Raw genomic sequence first — 24,042 nt, 5'->3', positions numbered from 1 at the left:
GAACTCTCAAAGATCCTTGGAACAGAGCTGGGGACAAGGGTCTCTGTTGGACCTTCTGGGGGATTTTCAGATATTTGAATACTGGGGTGCAAGGTAGGGGGAAATCACCATTCATAAGGACAGACACTTAAAAGTTGGTATAATATCCATATCTGAGCATGCTTGAGCCTGGATTAGGGTCCTTCTACTCTCTGCAGTAGGTATTTGCATGCAGCCAGGTGTCACACTTAGGACCAGATGGCAACCAGATTCTCTTATCAGCACACCTGCCTCTGTTTTCTTGGGACCAGCACCATCCACACCCCTGGATCCAACCTAGGGATCAAACCTGTTACACTCACAGAACCTTTGCCACCCTGGTGCCCTTCAGTTGTTCTGGACTACAACTCCCATCAGCCCCATTCAGCCAGCCATGCTGACTGGTAGGAGTTGCAGGGAATGAACACACTGTATGATAATATGCATACAGTGATGGATTCAGGCACCATTTTGGGAGTGCTGTACACACAGCAGCATCCTCATGCTGCCCCAGAGTCACACGATTTGTCCATCTAAAGTGAGTTCTGATGGAATGGTTATAATCCATTTGGTGCCCAGAACGCACTTCTCAAGTGCTTGCTGCACATATGTGGATACAGAGAGTGCTTTATCTGATCATGTCCTATTGAGGCAGACCTACTGACATTGCAGGGCTGTGCCGCTCCCCCTCACCGTGTTTAACTTGCCTGTGGATGAATTAGGCAAAATAGGAAGTTGTACAATAACTTAGCTGCCTTGGTATATCAATATATATCTTCTGTATAACAACACAGTTTGCAGACCCTCCCCTTCATATGACTATGATTTTTTTTTTCTTAAAAAAACTTCTGTAGAAGCACTACTTGAGGAAAGGGAAACAGAGAACATTGTTGCACACTAGTTTGAAAATGCGCCTACTTGTGTGTACAGACAGCATGGGTAGTAGTTGCCACTTCAGATGGCATTAGCAACTGTGTTTAGCAACTCAGAGTATTTAAAGGTGTAGGCGCTGCCTCCTAGATCATAGAATTTTAGAGTTGGAGAGAACCACAAGGTCATATCTTGGCAAACCAAGAAGGCGGCATTTTGAGATTTGGACAGAATGTCCACATTTGCTCACAGGTGTCAGTCCTCACATTATATTATGTTCCATTTTATGCTGTGAGTCACTAAGAATGAGCTTCAGCTTGTCCTCTCATGAGCAAGCATGCCAATCTCTGCCTGTACAAGAAGAATTAGGGAAATGCTCATGCCTAGAGTCACTCCATGTCCAGTTAAACAATCCCGCAACACCTTTTCATTGAGCAGAAGGTACCCAACTGATTTAAATCAAGTGGGATGGGGTAGAAATGGAACTGTTGCGCTGCAAAATGAAACAGCCCCCTGTTCTAGCTTGTACAGTCGTACTTTGGTTTTCGAACAGCTTAGTTCTTGAATGTTTCGGGTCCCCAACGCCACAAACCTGGAAGTGACTGTTCCAGTGTGCAAACTATTTTTGGAAGCCAAACGTTCCTGCAGCCAATCAGAAGTTGCACTTGGGTTTCCAAACGTTTTGGAAGTTGAACAGACTTCCAGAACAGATTCCGTTTGACTACCAAGGTATAATTGTACAGTACTTGATTCCTAGAATGCAGGCATAGTAATCTGAGCAAGCTGTAGGATTTTTCCTGTGATTCACATCATGGTGTCCAGTAAGCAGCCTTTGGGCAGATTACCTTGGTATTCACCCATCTCAGCCCTTTATTTAGAAAGGCTCGTGCAGCTCTCTGCTGTGACTTGCTCCAACCCTCAAAATGAGCTCTTCCTCAGGTCTTTACTTGCTTGGCTTCTACTGCAGAATTTGAGAAATGGCAGCAATGTCTGCCCTTGATCCAGAGCCCTTTGAAACCATAAACAGGGTTACTGCCTCCCTGGAGCTCTGTGCCCACTTGATAGCCATACAACACTTTGTGTTCAATTATTGTAAAAACAGCAACTGAGAAATTTATTACTAGTCGGAACAGCCCTTTTGGAAAATCCATTATCAGCCCCCTTCTGCAATTCTGCTGTTGCTTGTGCAAGACCCATATCTTAGCACAGTGTGTGGACCCTTATGGGAATCACTTGGTTTATCTCAATATAGAACTGAATAAGCAAGAGAGCAATGCCAGGAAAAAATAGCCTTTATGTCTTTGTTTAGAGAAGTATTGGATGTCATAGCAATGCCCTTGCATAGTCCACAGATGGAACCCAAGGGAAATCTCTAATTTGTTTCCCCAAAGACACAGAGTGCCCATCTCAGGCCACCTTCGATCGCTCCCCTTGCAAAATACATTCTTTCCACTTGTGCTCAACTTTTGTCAAATGAAAATATTCCAATCGATTGATTCAAATTATTTTTAAAACAATAGGAGGTCATCACAATCTAGGATAAAACAAAGGGAAATAAATACAACAAATGTCATAAGCCATCACAGTGTAAAACAATAACCTGAGAGAGGGGATACAACCAATATAATACAACAATGTGATAAATTTTTTTAAAAAATAATAATTAGTACAAAGCAACTCAATTAAAACTTGGTGGTAAGAGTGCCATTTTAAGTGCTGGCTTAACTCCACCCCAGCCGATTAGTTGCCTAGATTTAAGTTTCTATCACATTAGTTTCAAATTTTGATTTGTAGTTAACTATTGGCCGTAATGAAACATATAAAAATAAAATAGAACTAATGATGACAACCAAGCTGTTTCAAATATAGCTGGTAAAAGATAGCTTGTGTCTTGGCTAATGCTTCTAAAAGAGATGGCTACTCTTCTCAGTATTGTAATAGTCTTGTAATGGTAAAAAGGTAAAGGACCCCTGAGAGTTAAGTCCAGTCACGAACGACTCTGGGGTTGCAGCGCTCATCTAGCTTTACTGGCCAAGGGAGCTGACGTTTGTCTGCAGACAGTTTTTCTGCGTCATGTGGCCAGCATGACTAAACTGCTACCAGCGCAGAGAAACACTGTTTACCTTCCTACTTGCACTTTGACATGCTTTCAAACTGCTAGGTGGGCAGAAGCTGGGACCAAGCAATGGGAGCTCACCCCATCACGGGGATTCGAACCTCCGACCTTCCGATCGGCAAGCCCTAGGCTCAGTGGTTTAGACCACAGCGCCACCCACGTCCCAGTCTTGTAATAAGTACCCAGCTATTTCTGTCTGATTGATTATATCTGATGGTGCAGAGAGTAAATGGGAACCATATTGTTGTAGGCCACCCCAATCTCTGAGCAGTGTGAGATTCCAGGGGTTTCAGGCACCTACCCAGGGTTAGTGTTTCCTTTTGGCATGAGGCACAGCAGAGACTATAGTGTCTTTAGGATATGTGGTTTATTAATGCATATATACAACCTCAGCCTGCGATAGAGGGGTTAACAGCATTAATACCCCAAAGTGTATTGTTTCTCCCATAGTCACAGCCCTGGATTCAAACAGATGTGAAACATTGCTCTCTGACCCTCTCTCCAGCTTGCTGCTTTACTTCTAGGTCACATTAATCCTACCTTTGATCCAAACTCTGGCTTTTTTTCTGTTGAGACTCATTTGCCATCTTACACCAAGCCCCTTAATGGTTTATCACCCAGGCTATCACTTTACCAGGAGGCTAGCTTGGCTATTCCACCAATTAGAAGCCTTGATTAAATTCTAACACTTGCTGGATTCAGGGATTAGAGGGGGTCTGGCACATATCTTAACACCCCAAACTCATAACAATATGCATTCACTGTTATTACAATATGTATATTTTTGCTTCGTTTCATTGGTGGAAGAGAACTTTGCTGTTGTGCCAAAGTGTTCACAATAAATATACATTTTGAGATACGACTTTATGGAAGACCTGAAAGAAGTCCACCATATGGCAGTCAGAGAAGGAGAGGTGCCAGACATGACGGGCATCAAGGGAGAAAAACGAGCCATTTAAGGAAGCAGGAGAGGGCTGATATTATTACCAATTACAATAAAACAGATAGTTGAAAATAAGCCAGCTACCATGAAACACAGTTTAAAACACAACCAAGCCTAGAAAACTTCGATAAAATCTGGCAATAGTACATATAATAAAGCATTTCAGTTAAAAGTGAGAGAAAACACAAACTACTTTGAAGTTCTCTTTAAAACCAGAAGTAATGGGAGTCAGCTGTATTACCCCTCTTGGGAGGAGATTCCATAGGATTCCACCACCGACATGACTTGCCTGGAAGGGAGACAGAGGAATCAAAGATAAAGGCAAGGCTGTCTGTCCCTGATCAAGAGGATGGATGGTGGTGTCAGTGGAGATGGAGTATGTACTAGGAGAGGAAGGCTTGTGGGGGGAAAAGATAAGAAGTCTAGCCTTGACTATGCTGAGACTGAGACAGCAATAAAACTTTGAACTATCAGACAAGCAGCTGTAGATATAGGACTGGATGGAGACACAACGTTCTGAGGTGAAGCTGGATATCATTATTGTATAGATGGTACTGAAATCCCATAAAATTTGATGCGCTATTTTTACATTTATACCTCCTCCTTTCCTCTGAGGAACTCAAGATGGTGGGCCTGGTTCTCCTATTTTGTCCTCATAACAACCCTGTGAGGCAGGTTACACTGAGGTTGCTTCCAGACCATTGCTATTTCCAGGTGGGATTCAACCACATGCCAGCAAATCAAGGCTGCCCAATTAAAATTGATTTGGAGCCCTTGCACAACAAAGCCACTTCCCAAAAGATCTGACTTCTCGCGATAAGGGAAGTGTGGGTCAACACTTGCATGAAGCAGCATCTCCTTACCTCAAGATCACCTAGTGAGTTCTGTTGGTGTTTGAATTTGGTCCTAGCCTGAACCTCTAGCCACTAGGCCACACTGCTTCTTGATGAGGTCACCCAGAGAGTGTAAGGCAGTAAGGGTGTGTGTGTGTGTGTGCTGTTCTCCACATCCCAGTGGTCAGGGATGATGGGAGTTTTAGTCCAACAACATCTGGAAAGTCACAGGTTCCCTGTTTGGGGGGGGGGGCAGGCTGAGGAGAGTTTCCTGAGAAGCCTAAGCAGCGCTGAGAAGGGTACACAGTGCAGGATCCCCAACGGGAAGTAGCGCCTTGTAGCTGCTTGCCACCAATGAAGCCACAGCACCAGTGCTATCGTTAGGCCAGCTAGGCAGCCTTCTGGGGCGCAGACTTCAGTTTTTGTTATATCTTATAAATTTTTGATAATTTTTTACTTTTATTTTATAATTTGAAGAAACTTACCATTCCTACAATACACCTGTTTTTTGAAAATTTGAACTTAGCAAATTTTGGAGGGCGGTGTAATTAGCTAGGGCCTTGCCTGGGGTGCAAGACAGCCTAGCACTGTACCAACCTAGGGAGCTGCTCCCCAAAACTAATCAGCGAACCTAGAGCACTGAAAAGCCCTTCCTTGCCAGCCCTGCGTTTCCAGGGGCGGGGCGCGCCCAGGTGCACAACCGGCCTCCCTCTCCCTCTGCGCCCAATCGCTGCAGGGCAATCCTGTCTTCGCCCCGCCCCCGCCCCATTTCAAAGGACTTGGTTGGCCGAGCGGGCGCAGCCACCGCCCAAGATCTTCGCAGAAGTTTAGTTCCGGCTGAGTTTGCGCCTCTCCGCCCCTTGCGCCAGGTGAGGTGACAGCAAGTTCCAAGGCAGCCTCGCCAGGCGCCTCGACTCAGTCCCGGAGGAGGAGGAAGAGGAGGAGGAGCTCCAGGCCCCGCCCCGGCCCGGGCGGAGTCGCCGCGGCTGCTGACATGTTTCCCCGGGACGGAGTCACGCGCGCTTTTCCTCGGGGCTGCTTTCGTGGAGCCCCTTCGGGACAGGATCGCCCAGCAGCCTGCGCGGTTCCCGCCCGCTGCGTCTGATTCCGGGGAACCGCCTTGCTCGCCGGCGACTTGCCTGGAAGGGGGTCTCTGGAGCGGGGAAGGTAGGGCTGTCGGCGCGGGCCCGGAGGCGCCCCCTCGCCTTCCGTGGGGGGCGGGGAGGGCGATCTCCGTGGGATCTTGGCACTTCGCAGCCAACGGGGCTTCCTCCCCCTCGCTTGCTCCCGCTTCCATTTCCTGCAGCGAACAGTGGACTTGCCTGAATTTCCTCTTTCCACCCCAAGTTTTGGGGGAAATGGTTTTGTTTCGTTGCACCTGGCTATTGGGAAAGGAGGCTTGGATCAGGCCCGGGTAGCCCACGACGATTCCTTAAGAGAGCTTCCTTTCTTTTGCGCCGCCCCACTACTAAAGTAACCCAGTTTTCCGTTCAAAGCAACAGCAGCCCTTGTTTTACACGCTGCGTTTTGCTCAGCTTGCAGTCGCCCCATCTGCAACAAAACATGTCTCTACTGTATGGGATTTTACAGCCACAACAGGCGCTGTAACTCTCCAACGGTTTGACTCTGCCACCAAAGGCACACTCCTCCATTGTCTCTGTAGACAAATGGATGCCAAAAAAAGTTGGTTCAGTGCTTTTGGATGGTCATCTTGTCCCTTTTATATTTATCTTTAATTTATGCAATACACAATAGGGAAGAAAATTCTACCATTTCATACCTGCAGAGAATTAAATACAAACACAGTTGTTCCAATTGCCCAATAGCACAACAATGCCTGTAGGTTTGTGAGCAGTAGGGGAGATGCACGCTATTGGAAATGTAAGCCTCCAAGCTCATCTATTGGCAGGGGGAGACAAGGAGTGTTTGTCAAAGGCAAAGAAGCCAGGACATGTATTACTGTGGTGTGGGGAGTGGTTCCAGGGTCTCCTGCGCAGTGATAACCCTCAGCTTTTACAAATGAGCTTACAAGCCTATGTTGTGTTCCTCAGCCGCCTCCTTCCCCCACTCTCCAAGAAAGGTCACCTCCAGACTGTCAGAATTTTGCAGGACGGATTCACATGCATACTGAAAATGCATCATAGGACTGAGCTGAGCAAAATGGACTCTCCTCCCTCTGTTAACTCTAAATTTGTTCTGGTGTTCCCTCTAGTCCTCTAGAGCAGGTCTGGGGACATGGTGGGGAATCCCATTGTGCTAGTGTTAATCTTTCTGCCAGTGCAACTATTTAGTTGAATACCAGCTTGGGTTGACATTTGGACCAGGAAGCTAAGGAGGGGCCTTGTACCAGGGGCCTAGGTGATGCATTAATACATATATTTATTTGCAGATGAAGTGTGTGCTGATTACTAGTGAGGTGGCAGAGGTCCTGTTCTACTGGGCTGACCCAGAATTCATGGCGATTCTGCACCAGCGCTTTGGGGGCCATGATCAAGGTGGTGGTGAGGTGAGATTTAAAGGGATGGAGGGAAACAGACCAGAGTAAATGGATGCAGGGCCAAAATGACATTGCTGGCATTGCGTTCAGCGCTCGAGAAAGATGTTCTGCAAAGTTCCTGGAGTGATGGGGGAAAGTGTACTGAAGGTGGAAGTGTGTATGCTTATAAAAGCTTTGGGGCTTGTCTGAACAGGATCAGGTTATTTTTTCCTGTTCTGGTTTTGCTTTCGTATTTGCTTTTATTATTTTAAAAATGAATGCTATGTTTTAATTGTTTTCAACAGTACACTGCCCAGAAAACCCAAGTTCTTAGATAGCTAATGGATATGATATATAGATATGTAGCTGGGAGGCAACTGGGTTATGGCCTGTCCATGGGTGTCCATGCATATGCGCATGGGATGTGGCGGGACTTGGCAGGGCTCAGTGACAGCTGCTTTTCCCTCTTTTTCTTTCCACAGGCCCCCGCTCTGGAAGACAGCATCAACACATTGTTTGCCCCCATGATCATCTCCTGCACAACACTGCTAGAGAAACTAGGGGACACATACACTTGCTTCTCCTCTGAAAATGACGAACACCTCTATGTGTTACATATGGTAACCGAATGGGCCACGTGCTTAGAAATGTATAGACGTTGATGGGAATTTAGTGGACAGACTAAGTCACCTTGAGACATTCATTAGCAGTGGAGGGTGGAGGCTAGCCAATGCAGCTACATGAGGCCTCCCATATTATTTAAATTGGGGTGGGTGTCATCCAAGCACCTTTTCTTTGTTCCTGCAGTCACAGGGAGGTCATCTTCTTTGGCGATCACTTGTAGCTGAGTAAGATTGTCTTCCATGAACATGGTCTTAACAGGGAGTCCATAAGTGACTGTGGAGGCCAGTTCTGGATCCACACATCCTTCCACAGTGGGGACATAGGTTTCTGGTTGGGAGTTGATACGGTGAGGGTTTGCCAAACGTGCCTTCCTATTAGTGAGTTTCTCCCTTTTTTCCTGAGTTTGAGTGTCTTCCAAGTCCATGACACCTTTGGTAAAAGCTGTTCTCCATTTGGAGTGCTCTCAGGCCAGTGTTTCCCAGTTGTTGCTGTTTATACTACATTTTTTTAAGATTTGCCTTGAGTCGTTTTGTTGACAACCAGCATTGCGCTTTCAATTTTTCAGCTCGGAATAGAGTAGTTGTTTTGGAAGACAATAATCAGGCATCGCACCCGAACAATATGACATTGCGCAGATCTGTTTTATTTAAATAAACACCAAAGGGGACTTTAGATATTTCCATGATCATTTTACATCTGTGTTCATCTTCCTTGTAATGACTGAGATAGCAATCCTCTTGCTGCTTCTACAGTTTGGTGAGTGCCTGTACATTGCTGTGAACGGCGATGGCTCCGAGAGTGAGGATGACTTGCGCCGTAAGCTGTATGTGCTCAGGAGACTGGCTGAAGCTCACTTTGGACTAGTCACGCTCGACAGCCACCTCTTCCGCAGAGAGTGAGTTACCGTGCCAAAGCGGGGATTTCCTTGCTTCCTTTATTGTGATGAGCTTGTTTTCCTCCATCCCTGGATGGGATGTTTTGTTCACAGCATATGGGACCTGCTTTCCATGTGGTCTTCTCAGGCCCCTGTAGCACTAAAGTCCCAGTGTGCTGAGCCACAGGAAAGCAGCTTCTCCTTGGTGCTGTTCCACACAGCTGGCGCATGTGAAACTAGTTTGTATGGAACTGTCATACTTCCTGGGCACATAACCTCCTGTGCATGAAGGAAAGGGAAGCCTTAACGCGACAACCTTGCCCATGTGAGAGCAGTATTGTTGGAACACTGAGCAGTAGCTGCATGGGATGTCACCATAGTGCAAATTATGGTTTATATGCACATGAAAAGAGCCTGAGGCAGCACAGCCTGCCTTCCCTATAATTTGCAGAAAAGTAACAGCAAAGTAGGATCTGTTTGGGGGTTTGAGTGCAGCTCTCAACAGTGCCTATGTCTGGAGATGGTTACACAGGTGAGATAAGACCAAGGAGAGATGAATTGTATGGCCTCTCTGCTCCACAGGCAGGCAGCTGACTTTGCCCTGGGTGCAATCTGAAGATTATGAATGTAGCCCGAAGAAGTTATCTTTGATTTGACTATGTAGAAATAAATTCTCCGCATAAGTTTTAAAGCCTTATTTGCAGAAACCTTCTTTAAACTTTACAAAAGCAATAAAATATACATTGTCTCAGTTATACATTTCTAGTATTACATACACTGGTCGCAGTATAAGGCTCAATCTTTACCAAAAAAAAGAATCCTCTCTCTTTTCCAGCTTGCTGCATTTTGATTAATGTTCAGGGAGATCTGTGTGTGCTTGAAAAACTACTTGTGCGTGGTATGGGCTACTTCATAAAACTGAACTCACCCCATTTTTGCAGTGGAAAAATACAAACCTTCAGCTGTGTGTTCATTCTTCACAGTAACTTGAATACATAGGACAATTACGCACCATTTTATGTAACATTAAATAATTTTAACACAATCTGTAAGTTTGAGGATTTCTGTCTCTGCCCTGGAGGTAAAGTGTTGGCCTCCACTGATTTTCTGGGTTCTTGCTTTGTAGGCTGCGCCCAGGGGATTCTGAGCAGCGGGCTCACATTTGGGGACTGTTCCAGAGCCTCCTTCAGACCCATCACCAACTCCGCCAGGAGGACCAAAGCTTTGCTGTGGAGGTAAAGTGGGCTGGGGCAGTCGAAAAGTGGTGGTTGGAATGAAGCCAGGGATGCAGTTGTTCTACTGGGTAGCCTAGGATGGATGGAGCAAGCCAGGATATGTGTGTGTTGCTCCCTAGAACAGGGATGAGGCACCTTTTCCAACACACAAACGTTGAGGCAGAAGCAAAAGAACATCGAGCAATGGCTGTGTCTCTTACCATTGTCTACTAGGCTACATTCCAGGCATGCAAAAACCAGAGGCTACAACACACACCCTCAACACCTCTGCATCCAGGGAAGCAAGATGCATTATCAGTATTAAATTGAATTTTTGATCTGTATCCCACCCTTCCTCCCTAAGAAGCCCAGGATGAGGAGGGGCGTGTTTTTGGAAGAGTCCTGGAGGCCAGATAAAGGGCCTCCCAGGCCTGGGTTCCCTACCGCTGAAGTGGGTAGCATTGTGGATATAGTGGTACCTCGGGTTACATACACTTCAGGTTACATACGCTTCAGGTTACAGACTCCACTAACCCAGAAATATTACCTCGGGTTACAAACTTTGCTTCAGGATGAGAACAGAAATCATGCTCCGGCGGCGTGACAGCAGCAGGAGGCCCTATTAGCTAAAGTGGTGCTTCAGGTTAAGAACGGACCGCCAGAACAAATTAAGTACTTAACCCAAGGTACCACTGTAGTTTGTCTAGTCAGGCCTAGAAGGGAATGCATGTCCTGAATCTGCGTAGACTGATGGAGCTGGGGAAGTGGGCTTTTCATGTTGTGTGCCTCACGATAATTGCTTCCTGGGCTCTGCGTAAGGGACCATACATCCCAGGGCTGGGAGGGAAAACTTTGCGCTGCAAACCTGTTCCTCTGCACCACCCTTTTTAGGCCGTGGAGCGACTGATCCACCCTCAGCTGTGTGAGCAGTGCATTGAATTCCTGGAGCGCCAGGTTGTGCAGCACATCAATGGCAGCCCAGATCGGGCTGGGCACGAAGTCGTGCATGCCTTCCTGCTCGTGCACACCAAGCTCCTTGCCTTTTACTCCAGGTAAACCCCCACTTCCTCTCTGCAGTCTCCTCATCCTCCCCTGAGGCACGTCCTGCTCATGCCAGCCCAGCATCTTCCACTGTGCCCGTTGCCTCCTTTGGCACCCTGCACCTCTGCTTCAGTGCCAGCCAGGCCACCCTGGGCCTCTGGTTGTCTCTAGAAGGATACCTCCCTCCTTCCGATATGTGGCTCCCCTAACAGATGGCCGTGTCTTCACCTCTTCTCTTTTACCTGCCTCCTAGCCGGAATGCCAGCTCTCTGCGGCCTGCTGACTTGCTCACACTCCTCCTGATTGTGCAAGATCTGTATCCCAGCAGCGCTTCTGAGGAGCTGCCAGCCTCCCAGGTACCTGCCCAGGTGGGGAAGGAGACGCATTCATACAAGGGGCTCTCTGTTTGTGGAGATTCCTCTTTGGGATCTTCTCAGACAACGACCTTGAGCTGGACTGAGCTGTGTGGAGTTGGGCGTAAGTGAGATTCTGGGAGCTTGGGGGTATTTTACTGTCCCAGAGCTGTCTTCCAAGTGAATTGCACTTGCCTCTGCAATACAGGCCTTCATGCAGACTTTTTAGGATCTGGCTACAGGCTTTGGTAAAAGGTTTAAATTGTGTTTTATGCATTTTGAGGGGTGTATTGACCTATGCTTTATCAGGCTACTGTAACTAGATTTCGCATTTGGATGGTTTTTTTAAAAAATGTACATTATATTTGCAATCTTCACAGAACTCCACCTGACTCCCAATGGTTGCCATCAATTTGATTTGAATTAATTTAGAATTAAATGATTTTAGAATGTTGTATTATTTTATTGTTGTTAGCCGCCCTGAGCCCGGCTTCGGCTGGGGAGGGCAGGATATAAATAAAAATATTATTATTATTATTATTATTATTATTATTAGGTGCATAAGCCACCTTGGGAGGGCTATGACCTAAGTGGCAAGCTTAAAATATTTAAATAAAAATTAATAAAATCTAAACAGGAGCTGGGATGGGTACCCTGGATTAATAAATAATAATAATGATAATTATAGTATTTGTATTTATACCCTTCCCATCTGTCTGGGTTGCCTCAGCTACTCTGGGCGGCTTCCAACACAAAAGCATAATAAAACATCGATTAATCTGTTCCAATATAAAAGTCACAATAACTTTAAAATAAATAAATCCTATCAAAGAAAGCAACATTGATTAAGAAGAAGAAGAAGAGGAGTTTGGATTTGATATCCCGCCTTTCACTCCCCTTCAGGAGTCTCAAAGCGGCTAACATTCTCCTTTCCCTTCCTCCCCCACAACAAACACTCTGTGAGGTGAGTGGGGCTGAGAGACGTCAGAGAAGTGTGACTGGCCCAAGGTCACCCAGGAGCTGCAGGTGGAGGGGCGGAGACTCGAACCCGGTTCCCCAGATTACAAGACTACCGCTCTTAACCACTGCACCACACTGGCTCTCAAAGAGCTGTTGCGCTGTGTGAAGTCTGTCTAGATGCCTGAATAGCTAAATGTCACAGAGAATCATTGTGGATTAATCATTAGAGACCACAGAGACCCAGGTCCAAATTCCCACTGAATGAATTTGGTTCAGTTTCTTATATGCCTCAATAGGCCTCTTAACCACCACTTTAATTTCCCATAATGTCCTACCTGGGCTGACACTGAGTCCAGAGCACTGTGGGAAATTAAAGCAATGGATCGGCACAGGTTCCTTGTTCATTTGTAGGAGGTCCTCAAACACTTCTTTAAAGAAACAATTCAGATCTGGAAAATTTCATGGAGCTCAGTGTTTGCTAATTGTTTGCTGCCATTTTATTTTAATGCTGCCATTTTATTTTAATGTTAGTATTTTTCATGTGCTGCTTTATTAGAAACGTGCTATTTCATAGTATAAGGAATGAGTCTGCAAGCTGCCTTGTGAGGACAGAGACACTATCAAAGGCAAGATTTTTATTAATAAATGGGCAGGAAGGAGCATGGCCTACATTGGTGGGTGAGTCCTGGCAGCTGTCCAAAGATGGCTGAGCCCTGTCTCTTTTAGTTCTCAGAGGATGAGTCAAATCTCCAGAGGCTCCACAGCAGTGAAAACATCCCAATGAACAGTCCTTGTCCCCATGCATCTTCCCAAGAACAGGTGAGTATCTGCTGGGCTTTGGGCCTCCCATCCCAAAGGCCCAACCCTGGGTCCTTGGAATTTGTGGTTGATCAGGAGTTGGGTTGTAGGGGCTTAGCTTTAAAATCTGAGGGAAGCAGGGGAGACTAGGATGTTGCTGTGGCAAATGTTATGCGATTCATTATTTGCTAGGAATGGTGAAACCCCCATCATTGTCCTTCTGGGATCCCATGGTGGAACCTATTTTGGCAGATGGGGAGGGAGCCATCCTGGGCTCATGCTGAGTCTGTTCCCTCCCACACCCTCCCTTACGCCCTCCCTCAGGTAGCAGATGATCTCTCTATGCCCGAGGAGTTCTACACCCCCAAGGCTTCCCCTAGCCAACAGAGCACAGGTGAGTTTGGGGTCAGTGCAGAGGAGTATGAGAAGCGACTGTGGTCTCTAGTAGATGTGGGGAGAGCTGTCAGAATGCAAAGAAACAAAGAAAGAAAGAAAGAAAGAAAGAGAAAGAAAGAAAGGGTGACTTGCACGTCAGCTGGCTTGACTGAGTGGTGACTGCATGGAAATCTGATTTCCCCTTCCCTGTTTTGGAAAGGGGCATTGCCCCACTGCTTGGCTGACACTCAGAAGGTGTGCAAGTGTGGCTCTAAAAGCAGTTTCCTATAGCGCCTGCCAAGGGATGGGGTTAAGCGCAGGTGCTGCCCCAGCTAGGAGGTACCTGGATCAAAATGATGTTCTGAGTCTTTTGTTAGTTGCTGTTGGCAGCCACCTTAACTGTTCCCACCTGTGGTGCTGGGGGTATCTGGTGTCTCTTCTCTCTGTTGCCTGAAGGAAGCACAGCCTGGGCTGATGGTGTGGACTTTCAGGGTGAGGGGGAGACGAATTCTGCTGACATCCAGGTATGTGCTTGGTCTTGGGATCACAGCTCTGGCTTTTTCTGCTGGGCCTCCCTTTCTGCTCTCTCCATTTCCACTTCACATTCTCTTCTGGGTTTTTTTTGTTTTGTTTTTGGCCACCTGTACTTCTCTTGTAGCCAAATCATATAATTGTTTTTTTCACCACCCGCATAGCTTTTTGTGATCGCCAGCCTTGCAGCTTGTGGTTCTGTCCCCCACAAATGGGGAAATGAACGGAAGCAGCTTTCTCAGAATTGTGCAAAGCACCACATGTGATGAGAAACGACAAGAAAGAAACTCCGATAATGAAAGCTGGACAAAGAGGATCCATTCCACAAGGATTTTAGGGCAGCAGGCATTAGGGATCCCTTATGATCACATTTCCCAGTTTGCTTGATAGAGGTGTTGCTTTCTCTCTGTATACTTAAATGTTTCTATACTTTCTATACTTCCCAGTACTGTGAAATCTGGGACAACCTTCCCCACCACCTGAACCATTAACATACCATAAATGCAACCTTTGTGGTGTCATTGAAATTGCATATAAAGCTCACTGAAGCACATTGTAGTAAAGTTAACATTCCCTATGCTGGCAGACCAGGGTGTCTGTGGGTGGATGATCTTGGGGCTTAAATGAGCCAGCTGGGACTGGGAGCTAGGCATGTCCTGTTTTTCATGTCTGTAGTCCCTAATCCCACTCCCTACCTCAGCCAGGATCCCATCAACAGTGAAGGGGGCTCTCCCCTTCCAGCTGAAGGGATCCTGGTGGTGGTTGAGGGCAAGGAGGAATGGAATTGGGCTCTGAGGCTGCATGTTCTTTGAACCCAGGACCATAAGCCCGTGACCCTCCAGATGTTGGGATACAGACAAATGGTTTTGCTGACTGGGGCTGATGGGGAGTGGAAGTCCAAGGACATCTGGAAGGCCACAGGTTTCCTCGTCCCTGCTTTAAACTAGGTGGGGCGCTGTCCCGCCTTGGCTTAAAGGATGATGGGGGGTGAGGTGGGTGGACTAATTTGACTCTGGAGGCCTCTTTTGCTCTGAGCTCCTTTTCCCTCCCCACTTCCTTCGCCTGTGGAATTGAGTCGCTCTGCTTGTTTCCTAGAATTGGCACTAGATGGAGCTATTGCTTCACTTTCCTGTTAAAGGAGCAGCCGTTTAGTTCCTAAAATTGTGGAAAACTGAGTCCTTGAGGAACTTCACCCAAGAATGCTCTATGTCCGGTCAGACAGATCCCAGTTCTGTGACAACGGCATGCTAATCTTTTCTCCAGATGGCTGAGGATTCGCTGCAGTTTCTGGCACCTCCAGCACCAGAGGCTACCAATCCACGGAGAATTTTCCTGGACGCCAACTTGAAGGAAGGCTACTGCCCCATGATGCCCCACATGATGTACTGCCTGCCTCTCTGGCCAGGAATCTCGCTGGTGCTCCTCACTAAGGTGAGCCAGCTCTCCTGAGAGGTGTTTATGATGCCCAGCCTGCCTGGATCTCACTGAATGTCCCCTCTGCCTCACAGAGCCCCAGTTCCCACGTGGCACATTCCATCTACCAGCTGCTGGATGGATTTCTGGTGCTGGAGAAGAAGCTGAAAGACGGGCAGGAGATCAGGCCTCACCTGCGTTCTCAGCCGGTCCTCGTGGAACTCCGGCATCGGATGGACAACTTTGTTAGGAGGTTGGGTGGGCAAGAGCCACAGGTGAGATTTGGCCGATTTACACAGGAGCTGCCCAGGCACAAGGGTGCTGGAGTGAGCACCCTTTCCCAGAACACACTGCTAAGAGGGGCTGGGTGATGTAGTGTCTAGTGGGGCAGAGCTGGGCAGGCATGAACAGGCCTGAGCTATGGGTGAGTTCCCATTTACAGGAGTAGGAAGGACAATAGAATTGCTGGGTAAGAGCAGACCCTGCAAAGAGATGAAAAGGTGCTGCACCTAGGAGCACATCTCCCTCTCTCTCTCTCTCTCTCTCTCTCTCTCTCTCTCTCAGTTGCAGAATACCTGGCTGGAATTCAAGAACAGAGCTTTCTCTCGGAACGAGACTGGGAGTTCCTGCGAGTGAGTTTCTGTTCGGGCTGGGCTGAAGTGAGGGAGATGAGAATACAGGGTTGGGATAAGAATTTGGGGGTAGCATCCTGGGGACCAGTTACTATACTTTGGCCTCATCTGAGGATAAAATGGAAAGGTGGCAATGGTGCAGCCATGCATGGGGCCTTCGCAGATGCAAATGTAGTGATGAAAACGATGAATGGAGGTCTGTAAAGCTTAAGGGCTCTTTGGACTGTGAGTGTTGTAGTCCTGGGACAAGGAAGCAGCTGGCTGGACATGCTGTGAGGAAAGGAGAACGTTCCTGGTCTTGCTGAATCTGAGCAACGAACAGACTCCTTTGCTGTCAGATTTTTATTTGTGTGAGGGGGTGCGTGTGTGTGCATGTATGCCGCAGCAATTCTCTTTCAACAGCTATGAGACACGGTTGCAGACAAATCTGGAAGAGCAAAAAATATGAGGTAAAAATAGGAACCAATTTACAGAACAGCCAGTTGTATAGCCCTCCCGGGACTGTAACACTTACGAATGTGTGTTTGAATCTCCCCTGTGCGTGTACAATCAAACAAAGCTTCCTCTGCACATAGTGAAGAGAGAGAAGGCTTGAGTTCAAACCCTTCTCCTCCTTCCAGACATGCAATAGACTACCGTGTACTGAGTTCAAACTTCGGCAGGGGCCAAAGGAGGCCTGGCTGGTAGCTGAAGGGGGAAGATTTGGGGCGCATTTGGAAAAGGCTGGAGGGACAGGGGAAAAGAAAAAGATTCTGATTGAATAGAGTGGGGGAGAAATGTCCGAAAGGACCAGTCTGGCCTTTTCACCTATTGATTTGTACTTGGGACACTAATGGAGTTACCAGCTGAATGGATTTAGCAGTCTTGCATCTTGGGGAAAATGTTAACAATACCAAGTTAACCTCTATAGGTTAACGAAGATGATGTATTGACAGAGACCGCGTACAAATGAAACACAGTTTGAACTCTGGGGCCATTCCTACTGCTTTCTGCTTAAAAGAAGCCATTTTCTCTGCATGCCTGTTGCAGATATTCCCTTTACACAGGTGTTTTGTGGCGGGTGTGTCCTGCAACATGTTTTTGACAGCAGTCCTAGTGCACTAGTAGTGAGTTGGTTCTGCAATGCCTCCCTAATGCTACCACGTTATTGCTGTCCAGAGCAGCTGTAGCACAACAAAAGGGGGGGGGTAACTGAATTCCAGAACATCTGTGGTATGAAATGTTGCAGGATTTCAGCAGGAATCTGTGGAATCTGTGCTCATTGGAAATGAAGCCATGTGACAGACACACACACACCAATAGCATAATGTGCACAAATAATCGTGAACGCACAAAAAAGGGACATGGGGGTGTGATCCTGAATGCCCTTCATAGGTGACAAAATTCAGATAATGCTTCTGGCTTGCCTGGATGGGGGACAGAGGTGGGTGTGAAAACTGGCATTTCTGTACAGAGGTAAATTTTGCATTTGTTGCTCTGGCTTCTTTTGCCTCTGGCCCCACCATCGCTCCTGCCATGTGGCCCCTGGGAAGGGAATGTGGCCCTCAGTCTGAAACAAGTCCTCCCACTGCTTCAGAAGCACACTGATCTCTCTTTGGCGCAGGCTACTGCAGGCCTTCTGCCGCATCCGGAGGCAGCTGTGCGCCGTGTATTGGCAGCTCTTTCTCGGATCCTCTGGGACGCAGGGCCTGCCGCAGAACTTGCTGGACCAGGTGCAGCAGCTGACGCGGTGAGTGGGATGGAGTGCAGTGGCAAAACCACACGGGAAAGGGTGGCGGTGGCATATCTGAACTTGTACGCATTTGAGAGTTTGCACCTTATGCTGGATATCCCGTAAGGCAGTATTGGTCTGTTGTTGTTGGACTACAGCTCCCATCATCCTTGGCCACTTGGGGACCTGACATTGAGGAACGTTGCTGGAAGGTCACCCTGAAGTTCCCTTGAGCACAGCTCTCTTCCACTCTTATTTCTGTTCAGTTCTGTTCAGGAGAAGCTGGTACACCCCAGTCATTCTCCACTCCTTGTGGCGGCTGCTAAGAGGCTTCTTGGACCCTCCACCTGAATGCCCATCTCTTCCTACGCCTGCACTTTAGGGTCTAGTGCCTGCTTCTCCCCATGATAGTGGCCAACCAAGGGAGGAACATCGGGGAATTGAAAGGCTTGCTGTCTTTTCCCCCCAAGGTGGGGCTGGAAACTCCGGCTCTTAAACCAAGCACCACTTGCTGTGAGGGCAGGAAGGCAACATGTGCCCCGAGCTCTCAGCCCTTGTAGTTTATTCCTGGTTCCTTTTTGTTGGCAGGGACAAGCTGCAAGACTGGAGAGATTTCCTGCTGGTGAAGAGCAAGCGCAATGTTACCATAGTGTCATATCCTTCCATGCTTTTCTCTGGTCCCATTCACTTCTTTTCTCCCGGAGAACTTTTGAGCATCCCCAACCAACACCAGGAGGAGGAGAGCTTCCTAGAGAAGTGATTGTGAAGTACTCCCCCTCCCTGGCTGAAGATACCTTGGTCTTGTGGAAGAGTACTCCCTGCCCCCGCCCCACTTTGCATAGCAACCTTTGGGACAAGAAACTCAGCTCCCACCCCCACCTGTAGCCCAGCTGGTAGAGCCTGAGACTCTTAATCTCAGGGTCATAGGTGGGAGCCACACCAAGGGCAAAAGATTCTTGCATTGCAGGGGGTTGGACTAGTTGACCCTCACAGTCCCTTCCAATTCTATGATTCTGCAGTGGCACAGAGCTGGAGCAGGTGAATGTTGAGGTTAGTTCTTTCCTGGGCTCCACCGGTGTTGGGAACAGGCTGGCGAAAGTTCTCAGGTTGTACCAGGAAAGTACACTGTCCTTGGACAAATGTGAAGGTCTGGAGGTGGGGGGTGAGACGTTGGAGGATTTCCATCGCTCACTTGGGTCAAGAACCCCATCCCTGTTCCTTGAGAGGTTTTTGTGGGGAGGATCCTAGTGGGGCAGGCACCCAAGTTGAGAGGGGGCAGCTGCCTTCTCCCCAGCCACAGGCCCTTAACTGGCTGCCATCCACATATCTGGAGGAATTCCCAGGGCTGGTGCACTTCATCTACGTGGACCGCACAGTGGGGCAGATGGTGGCTCCATCCCTTGGTGCTGCAGAGGACTCTGCTTCAGAGCTAGGCAAGGGGCCTTTGCCTGCCTTCATCAAGCAGAAGGTAAATGCTCCCCAGCCTATGCAAGAGCCCCAGCTCCTGCTCCCTTCCTGCCTGCAAAGTTTTCGCTGCAGCTCCCAGTAACGTGAGCATGTGATGGGAGTTGGAGGAGAGACCAAGATTGGTGATTCGGGGCTCAGAAAGGGAGGTCTTGGGGTGCCAGGTTTCTCTTTGTCTTCCCTGTCTCTTCCTCCCCAGGTGTGGTCCTTGGTGGCGCTAGCAAGAAGCTACTTGCAGAAGGGCTATACCACGGTGACAGTCCGGGACGGAGACTACTATTGCACCTACTTTCTTTGGTTTGAGAACGAGATGGTAGGTGCAGGAGCTTTGGGGGAGAGGGAGGGTGGGCTTGGGATGCAGAGATCTCCTGCAACTTCCTAAGACGTCAAGGTGATGCCCTGTCCTGAGTGCTTACTCTGGATGGAAGAATCCCAGCACCAAATGATCAGTCAGCTGCACTCAGACATCCTAACTTGTTCAGAGCTGATTTGAGGCTACAAATGATGCATTCAGGAGGAAGGATAGGATATTGACATGGTGCATAAACCGTGTCCTCTGCTATGGTGTGGATAGTATGGGATGAAGACATTTGCCTCTACATAACCTAAGAATGCCTGCAGTGGTCCCTAAGCTACCAGCCTGTCCCTGAACTCTCCTTTCTGCTGCCATGCCTTGCAGGGTTACAGGCTGGAGGTTACGGAAGTGCCAGTGCTTTCAGATGATTCAGCCCCCATTGGGACATTGGCTGGTGACTATTACAGGTGAGCAAGGATTCCAGTGCCCCAGATACTATTGGATACATGAAGGGCTTGGAGGGAGACTTCAGAAGATCCACGTTGGAGAAGGGCAATCCTTTTACAGCTTGGCCATTACCCAGCCTCTTCCTCATCCTGGCACCTGTATACAGTTCTGCAGAGTGCTGCCTACAACCTCATAGGAATTTCTATTGCATATAGTATAGTATATTTTTATGAACCGCCTTATTTCTGTGGCTGTAAGTTGTTTTTAATTATTTTTAATGTTCTTACTTGCCCTGGGATGGGATAGGGTGGGTGGTAATATTATTTATCCTCATTATCCCATGTTTCGGGATTTCCTAAGCTGGGGGTGGAAAACCTGTGACTCTTCAGATGATGTTGGCACTACAAACCCCATCATCCCTTGACAATTGGTCCTGCTGGCTGAGATTGGTGGGGAGTTGGAAACTCAATATAAGCCAGGGAGGAGCAACACAAGCCTTCAGCTTGCCTTGGATTACATGGATGGGCTTCAGCTGTTCCCCATCCTGTCTCTAGTTTAGCAGTGCATCCTCTGCTGGCTGGGCTGGGGAAGCTATTTGGAATCCTCCTTGTCCCAGCAGCCCTGGCTCTTCCCCATTTCCTGACTACCGTCTCTCCCCTGCAGGAAGCTGCTCCGTTACTGCAGCAGGACCCATGCGAACGAAGTGGTAAAGTGCTATGAACTCCTCACCATCCACCTGGGTGTTGTGCCAACTGAGTTTGTGATCCAGCAGGCGTGTGACTTGGCCCGGCGACTTTGGGAGCCAACCCGCATCCCCTTGCTCTAGGGGTTTCATTTGCTGCCTCAGCACCATGCTAGGGACTCCACTTTCTGGACTCTGCACCTCAGATCTCTATGTCTCTGCTTCTTTTGGGTTCTGTTCTGCCTGCCTGCCAGGCAGAACCCAATATCCTTGTCTCAAAGGAACAGTGGCTTTCCTCAGGACACTGAGACTAATGGGACCAAATTGCTTTCAAGGTAATGCTAGAGACACGTAGCACACTGACACGATGTGTGAAGTTTGACTTGAGCAGCTCCATCTCCTTGCACACACATCCCCATACAGTCTTCTCCATCTGCGAGAGTGAGGTTCGTAAGCCAGAAAGGTCAACCTGTGGCATGAGATACCCACAACCAATTTCCCCCTGAAGCAGCTAGGAATAATCGGGAGCAAAACTTTTCTTGAGACCATCACTTGTGGAAGGGTTTTTGAGAATGGGCTCTCAAACCTGGTGCCTGGTACATCATCAAACTTGCTCCGCTGTTGGAAGTTTGTTTTTGTTGCCATTGGGGAATCTCATCTTCCCATAGTAGAGAAGGAGAAGTGTGAGGGGAGCCAACTGCATTTAACCCTCCCCATAAGTGGGGTTTCAGCTGAACAACCCCATCAGTGACAGGTTTCAGCTGAACAATTCTGTAGGCTTGAGTGCCTTCAGAAATGTGTGATCTAACATAAAAGATGGAGAGTTATCAGCAAATTAAACCCTGCACTTGTTCTTCTGAGATTGAAGTTTGGTTTGGAGGGTGTGGGATACTTTCCCACAGCACAGATAAATGCAAAGTGTCCTTTTCAAGGAAGCAGCCCCTGGAAAGAGGGAGGTGAATAAACACAAATAAACCTTTAACTGAAAGCATCTTGCATACCAAAAAAAAAACACCATTGACTGTCTGCAGTGCAGGGTTGTAGGACAGAAATCTCTCTTGCAATTGGTATGCAAGTTTGCTACAAACTCTAGTAGCATTTTTAATTGTATGTTTAGGGAACTGGAGTAAGCTAAACGTTTTATAAATGTACTGTATTAGCCATCTTAAAATAAATGTTACCCCTAGGTCACTATTTCTCTCTCTTGCGATATTCATGTCCCAGATACAATACAAATTCAGTAGCAAAAAGGAGAGCTTTTATGTCTGTGAAGAATTATAATTTCTTATAAAATGTTGCAAAGGAGAATAATGGGGTGTAGTATGAAAATACCTAACATAATCTACATTACAAAGCTTTACGAAAGATTGTGTCCTTATTGCAGTGCTTTCTGAATAGTGACTCAGACTCATGAATAACTTCAGAGCAAGCTCTGCTCTTAGGAAACAAAGAAACAGGAGGTTGGACTAGGTCAGGGAAGGGGAACCATGCTGCCTTCCAGACATTGTTGGGCTCCATCAGACTCTGCCAACTGTCAGAGATGGTGGCCAGTCGTAGCCACAGGTTTCCTTTCAGTAGACTGGGGTTGTTGATCAGTTGCCATAAAGCTCTTGTTTGATATAGTATTTATACTGCTGAACTCCCAGCTGAGGTTGCCACCTTTTACTCTAAGCAAGCCCTGTGTTCTTAACAGCTGCACGATGGACAGATTTTCCAAATGGGATGGCAATAAAAGGAAGGGAGGGCTGTGCTTGCTGAATTTCTGCCTGCTGTGCAACTATTTATTCATTTTGTCTAGTATTTATATCCTCCTCTTCTTCTGAGGATAGCTTTCAGCGGAATAAAGCATTTGTCAGGAAAAGGTTGGCTGCTGTTCTTCCAAGGGTGATGGGCATAGAGCAAAGAGGACCTCAGCACCAGACTTTTATTAAAGGTTCTATATATACTAATAGTGGACTCCTAATCCAAGTGTGGGTGTTTGTTTAGCAAAAAAGATACCAACCATGTGCCAAGAGGCTCTGAGAAACTCCAAGCATTGAATTAAATACTAAAAAGTCTTCAGAAACAAAAACTGTTAAAATGGGCAGGCGAGACCAACAACAGCCAAATGAGGACCGAGCATACTTGGTGACCGTACAGTGCTGCTATTTTGTTACAAGGTGGAGGTTAAAAGTGTAAAGTGGGAAAGAGGGAAGGTGGAATGGGGTACCATGGATTTGGGGCATGGCTGGCTACTTGGAACCCTGAATCGGGCACAATGTTTTGCTGCAGGTCCCACTTGTGAAATAATCAAAAGTATGCTTCCATTTCATCAAAGATTGGTTTTCTAGGCTGAAAAGAGTGACAAACAGTATAAAGCTGTGCCTTTCTACATTGCCATTTCCTCCTTCAGATGGAAACCAATCTGTTTAAAAATTAAGTCACATGGTCACATTCTCATTAAAATGCTAAGCAGAAATATTCTTTAATCTCTGAGAGATCCCTATTTGCAAAGGGATGGTTTGGAACCAAAAACATTGTATAAGATAGTGGATATATCAGCCTAGTGTAGTATATAATTATACCAATAGATATCAGAGGTTAATTATTTCTTTAAACGCTTGACTGGAAACCCTTCTCATCTCGGCTGCCTGCCTGCGTTGGCATTCAGCAAGGGGAAAATACTCTGCAGTGCTCTGAGCACAGTTCCTTGATTTGGTTTAAAGTCCTGTGTCACTTTTCCAATATCATACTTGAGCTCAAAGTGCACCATAACATTTTAAAAGTAAAATATGCCAATCTATATCCACATCGGCATAATACCCAAACACAATAGATGAAACCTGCAAAAACAGTAAACAATTCAATACACAATATAGTTCCATATGCTTAAGTTCCTCTGGGGGCTTTTATTTAGAAGGCGGGGTATAAATAAAATCTAAACTTAATGTATCAGAAAAAAATATATATTATTTGTATTACATTTATATCTCACTTTTCCTACAAGGTGGACAAAGTGGTATGCAGAATTCTCTCCATTTTATCCTCAAAACAACCCTGTGAGGTAGGACAGGCTGAGAGATTGTGACTTATCCCAGCTCACCCAGCAAGCTTCATGGCTGAATAGAGATTTGTCTCCCAGGTCCTAGCCCAAGACACCAATAAGTAAGCCTGACCGATGACAGTGGTTTACCCCTGAGTAAACGTGCATAGAATTTCACTGTTGAGTCTGACTGACTGCTGATCCCTGCCTGGAAATAAGAAATCTAACAACACAAAACACTGTGGCCAAGCCAAGGAAGCCTTCGTGTCTTTGTAGGTGGATTTCACGCCTATCTTTTTTTAACCGAGGGTCGTTTTGAGTCGCCTCTTGCAGCCCAGACACAGATTTAA

General features: G+C 47.1%; 1 protein-coding gene across 5 annotated transcripts; it reads left to right on the top strand.

Annotated features, from left to right (window-relative positions):
• Nucleotides 1-5,629: 5,629 nt before the first annotated feature.
• On the top strand, nt 5,630-22,531 carry HPS1 (HPS1 biogenesis of lysosomal organelles complex 3 subunit 1). Of its 5 annotated transcripts, XR_014564599.1 has the most exons (20): nt 5,630-5,947; nt 7,170-7,286; nt 7,739-7,876; nt 8,633-8,775; nt 9,881-9,989; nt 10,860-11,020; nt 11,263-11,377; nt 13,049-13,141; nt 13,445-13,514; nt 13,952-14,019; nt 15,290-15,457; nt 15,535-15,714; nt 16,004-16,071; nt 17,675-17,800; nt 18,371-18,441; nt 19,111-19,250; nt 19,446-19,559; nt 19,926-20,008; nt 20,652-21,394; nt 21,425-22,531. XR_014564599.1 is itself a non-coding variant. In XM_083740044.1 (19 exons), the coding sequence occupies exons 2-19, from the start codon at nt 7,170-7,172 to the stop codon at nt 20,812-20,814; spliced, it is 2,127 nt and encodes a 708-aa protein (XP_083596170.1). In that variant the 5' UTR covers nt 5,630-5,947; the 3' UTR covers nt 20,815-22,531. The 5 variants fall into 5 exon arrangements, 4 of the variants coding, with proteins under 4 accessions (XP_083596170.1, XP_083596172.1, XP_083596171.1 ...); XM_083740044.1 differs by having other exon boundaries at nt 20,652-22,531; XM_083740045.1 differs by having other exon boundaries at nt 5,632-5,947; nt 11,263-11,365; nt 20,652-22,531.
• The last annotated feature ends 1,511 nt before the right edge of the window (nt 22,532-24,042 follow it).

The sequence above is a fragment of the Podarcis gaigeae genome (assembly GCF_964106915.1).
Source record: "Podarcis gaigeae genome assembly, chromosome: 5".
Classification (NCBI taxonomy): Eukaryota; Metazoa; Chordata; class Lepidosauria; order Squamata; family Lacertidae; genus Podarcis; species Podarcis gaigeae.
Note: the sequence above shows the minus strand (reverse complement) of the source record. Positions and strands in the feature narration are given on the sequence as shown.